The sequence below is a fragment of the Pinus tabuliformis genome, chromosome 1_2 (genome assembly GCF_031772625.1).
Source record: "Pinus tabuliformis cultivar Carrire ecotype Pingquan chromosome 1_2, CPIR1, whole genome shotgun sequence".
Classification (NCBI taxonomy): Eukaryota; Viridiplantae; Streptophyta; class Pinopsida; order Pinales; family Pinaceae; genus Pinus; species Pinus tabuliformis.
The window spans coordinates 1,018,719,779-1,018,723,920 of NC_142298.1; the positions used below are offsets into that span (position 1 = coordinate 1,018,719,779).

General features: G+C 36.9%; 1 protein-coding gene across 1 annotated transcript; it reads right to left on the minus strand.

Moving 5' to 3' along the window:
- Positions 1 to 301: 301 nt before the first annotated feature.
- LOC149209568 (disease resistance protein RPV1-like) lies at positions 302 to 1,995 on the minus strand. Its single transcript, XM_089398677.1, has 3 exons — positions 1,466 to 1,995; positions 1,250 to 1,352; positions 302 to 1,045 (listed from the first exon to the last, which is right to left on the minus strand). The coding sequence occupies exons 1-3, from the start codon at positions 1,993 to 1,995 to the stop codon at positions 302 to 304; spliced, it is 1,377 nt and encodes a 458-aa protein (XP_089254803.1).
- Positions 1,996 to 4,142: the final 2,147 nt, after the last annotated feature.

The window sequence follows — 4,142 nt, forward strand, 5'->3', positions numbered from 1 at the left end:
TCTTCAAAGCGTTGCACAAGCTGATTGGGCAGTATACTACAAAGCTTATCCCATAGCTTCCGAATAATTCACCACTTCTCTGGTACCAAGGAATCACTGAGCTGTGATCATCAATATCACTGTCCCTGTGATCAAACATTCTGATTCTGCACAATGTTCAGTCTTTAAAAATGATGAAGAAGAATTTAAAAAATTCTAAATTGATTTTTGTAGAATAATTTTAACTTTCTAGAGTTTTGAATGATTTAGTGCTTACAGATGATTGCTGCAACATATCATCATCAATTATGTCTGTAGGATGCTAGAGATGACGTGGAAATGAAACGTCGACAATCTCTCTTCCCATGTATCGGAGGTGATCGTGCATCATTATTTCGCTATATCTATTCACCTCTACAAGGCATTTTTTCTCTATATTTCGAAATCCGCACAAACCACTACGACCTGATCCATCCAATACTCTCATGGTCATATCCTTGTTTTTCCCAATGAAAAAGTTGGCAATAGCTAAGAATATCCATAGGTCCTCCATATCCAGTGCCTCATAGCTGATTTGAAGTCTTTGTTTTATCTCCTTAGGAAGTATGCATTGAAGTTTATCCATTTGGGCTTCCCAGTAACATGTATTTTCTCCATTGAGAAGTGCCCCAAACACTTTTAAAGATAAAGGAAATCCACCGCAGGCTTTTGTGAACTTCTCTACCAAAGGTTCACATTCTGGAAGTGGATGTGGTTGGTTGAAGGCATACAAACATAAGAGTTCAAGAGAATGTTCTGAACTGAGTCCAGTTAGGTTATATATTGACGCCTCTTCGAATCTTGACATTTTGAGAACATCTTTTCTCCTAGATATAATTAGTATTAAACTATCAGACTGGAGTATATTTTGATCTGGCAAAAGCTCATCAACCTGATCCATATCATCTACATCATCTGAAATTATTAAGAGGTTAGGAGATGAAATAGGGTTCTTGAGAATCGATTTTCCTTCATGGATATTGTCTATGGGCTTATCCCATCTTGTGAAGCTCTTAATAAGTTCTTTCTACAACAAATTTAAAGAGCCTTTACCTACATTATCTCTGACATCAGATAAAAAGCGGGATCTACTGTGACCAGAACTCTTCCTATTAAAAAGTTCTTTTGCCAATGTGGTTTTTCCTACACCACCTAACCCCACAATCCCCAACATCTGAGGTTTAACGCTCTGTTGTCGCGGCAAAAGAACTTTATTTTCAAAATCGATTACTTTCTCATCCAGACCTATTGGATATTTAGCAAAGGCCAAAGCTCGTTTGTTCACCTTTTTTAAAGCCCCTTCAACTACATTATCTACCAACTCTCCCTTGTCGCTGGTTATTCACAAGAAAAGAAAATAAAGAGACCTGATGAGAAAAATAAGTCTATGCATATATCATGAAACATAAAATAACACAATAATGAGAGAAGTGTTTTAAGTTCTCACCGATTACACGCTTCTAGCTCAAAACCACTTATTCTCGCAGCTTCAAAAAGTGCATTTCTCCAATTTTCAATCATGCAGGAGTCATACCGCAACTTCTGTTCACTAGTTTGAGGATCAGTGCTTGAATTTTTTGCTAGTCCCTCATGGGCTCTAGCATACCCTCCCCATGTCCACCGTAGCTCATCAGGCTTCACGTGGTAAAACACTGGAATTATTGGCGAATTTGACTCCAACATAAAATCGAGTTCTTTAAGACACCAGGTTGATTCGACATATCCGCTAGAAAAAATGGGCATGCGCACTGAGGCAGACCCAATAGCCCCTTCAATCTGAGGAGTAAAATAGTCTCCCCTTTGCAACTTAGGTTGATCTAGAAACACTCGAAAACCATATGATTGAAGACGCCAGTAGAGATGATTGGAAAAAGTTTTCTTGACATCCCAACCATGATGGTTAATAAACACATTGTAGTCAGAATTAGGAGCCGCGGAGGTGGAGGTGGAGGCAGCGATGGAGGAAGAGTCCACCATTGTTGTTTCCAAAATACAAATAGAAATGAGAAATAGGTAAATATGTTTAACGCTATCGGAGCATCTTGCGAGGGATGAGATTAGCTAAGAGTTTGAGAAGAGCATAAATTTTGGGGAAATTTGCAATGAAAAATGTTGATGTTGTGAGGAGAAATTTAGATTAACTAAGATTCTGAGACATTAGAAAGGCGAAGGATACAAAGCATGAATTTACACATAAAATACGAGTTGCTTCTCTTCTATTGATCATACAAAACATGATGATTACAATGAACTCGGTGAAGGGTAATTATCCTTTTCCAACTAGCTACTTGCCTAAAATATCTTGACATGCATCCACATACTCAAAGTCGTCTATCACTTAACTCGACTTGACTCAACACTGAAACACTCAACCACTCAATCACTCAGTTAACTGACTCTCTATGTTTAGCCAACTCCTCATGCAGGATTAATTATCTTATTTTAACACTCCCCCTTAATTACGACCGCTAAACTAAAACATGACTCATGACAACGCAAATATGCCTACTAGTCTATGTCTCAGCTAGGCTTACAACACCCAATTTTCTTTTGGAAACTCAAACACATGTGTTAATGACTTAGTACATATATCAGCCAATTTATCACTAGATTTACAAGGCTTCAAGTGAACTTCTCCATTGCTCACAAGTTCTCTCATAAAATGATATCTAGTACCAATATGCTTTCTCTTCTAATGAAACACACTATTCTTGGATATTGCAATTGTTGAGGTGTTCTCACAATATATTGTTGTTGATCCTTGTTGTTCTACTTCAGTCCATCAAATACTTTTCTTAACAACACTGCTTGACATGCTGCTGATGTTGTGGCTACATATTATGCTTTTGCTGATGAAAGTGTCACAGTGGGCTTCTTCTTAGATGCCCATGAAATCACACCCGAACCAAGATGGAACACATAACTAGAAGTTCTCTTCCTATAATCCAAACTTCTTGCAAAATCACTATCTGTGTATCCAATCAAATCTTTCTTTTCAATGCTTGCATACATTATGCCACAATCTCTAGTTCCTTCTATGTATCTTAGAATTCATTTTCCTTCACTCCAATGTGTGTCTTTTGGACTCTCCATAAATCTGGAAATCAAACTCACTCCTTGCATGATATCCGGTCTTATAGCTATGAGATACATGAGGTTGCCAACCAATCTTTTGAATAGAGTTAGATTGACATCTGATCCTTCATCATCCTCGCTTAACTTTGTACCTGTTGCAATTGGTGTAGGGACATGTTTGCAATTTTCCATCCTGAATCTTTTTAACAAATTTTTTGCATATTTATTTTGAAAAATAAAAATTCATTTTTCAGATCGCTCAACTTCTATGCCAAGAAAATATTTCATGAGACCAAGATCTGTCATCTCAAATTCTTTCATCACAGCTGCTTTAAATTCATATATCTCAGAATCACCTGTAAAAATCATGTCATCAACATATAAGCAAACAATCAAAATCTGTCCATGCTCATTTACCCTTTTGTATAAGGTAGGCTCAATGTTTCTTCTGCAAAATCCATTCTTAATCATGTAGTTGTCGATTTTGCTACACCAAGCTCTAGGCGTTTGCTTTAGTCCATAGCGCGCTTTCTTCAACTTGTAAACTTTCTCTTCATTACTCTCAACTTCATATCCTGGAGGCTGTTGCACATAAATTTCTTCTTATAGAATTCCATTCAAGAAGGCTGATTTCACATCCATTTGATATACTTTCTACATGTTCTGAGCTGTTGTGGCTAGAACTCCTCTTACTGTATCCAATCTGGCTACTGGAGCAAACATTTCTCCTAAATCTATTCCCAGTTGTTGCGAGAATCCTTTTGATACAAGTCTAGCTTTAAATCTGTCAATTTCACCTTTCTCATTCAACTTTGTCTTGTACATCCACTTTACACCAATGAGATTTTTGTCCTTTGGTAAATCAACCAAATCCAATGTATCATTCTTTTCAATAGCTTCATTTCTTCATCCATGGCTTGCACCCAATTTTCATCTCTGATTGCTTCTTCAAATGAAGAAGGTTGGAATGACAATAATGAAAAATTTGAAGTAACATCCATATCATCATAAATATATTTCAAACTTCTCATCTTTCTCTTACCATTGCT

Coding starts and splice junctions, on each gene's coding strand:
- LOC149209568 (XM_089398677.1), bottom strand. CDS start 1,995: ATGGTGGACTCTTCCTCCATCGCTGCCTCCACCTCCACCTCCGCGGCT. Junction 1,353..1,465: donor GAGCTAGAAGCGTGTAATCG/GTGAGAACTTAA, acceptor GTGAATAACCAG/CGACAAGGGAGAGTTGGTAG. Junction 1,046..1,249: donor CAATAGGTCTGGATGAGAAA/GTAATCGATTTT, acceptor AATTTGTTGTAG/AAAGAACTTATTAAGAGCTT.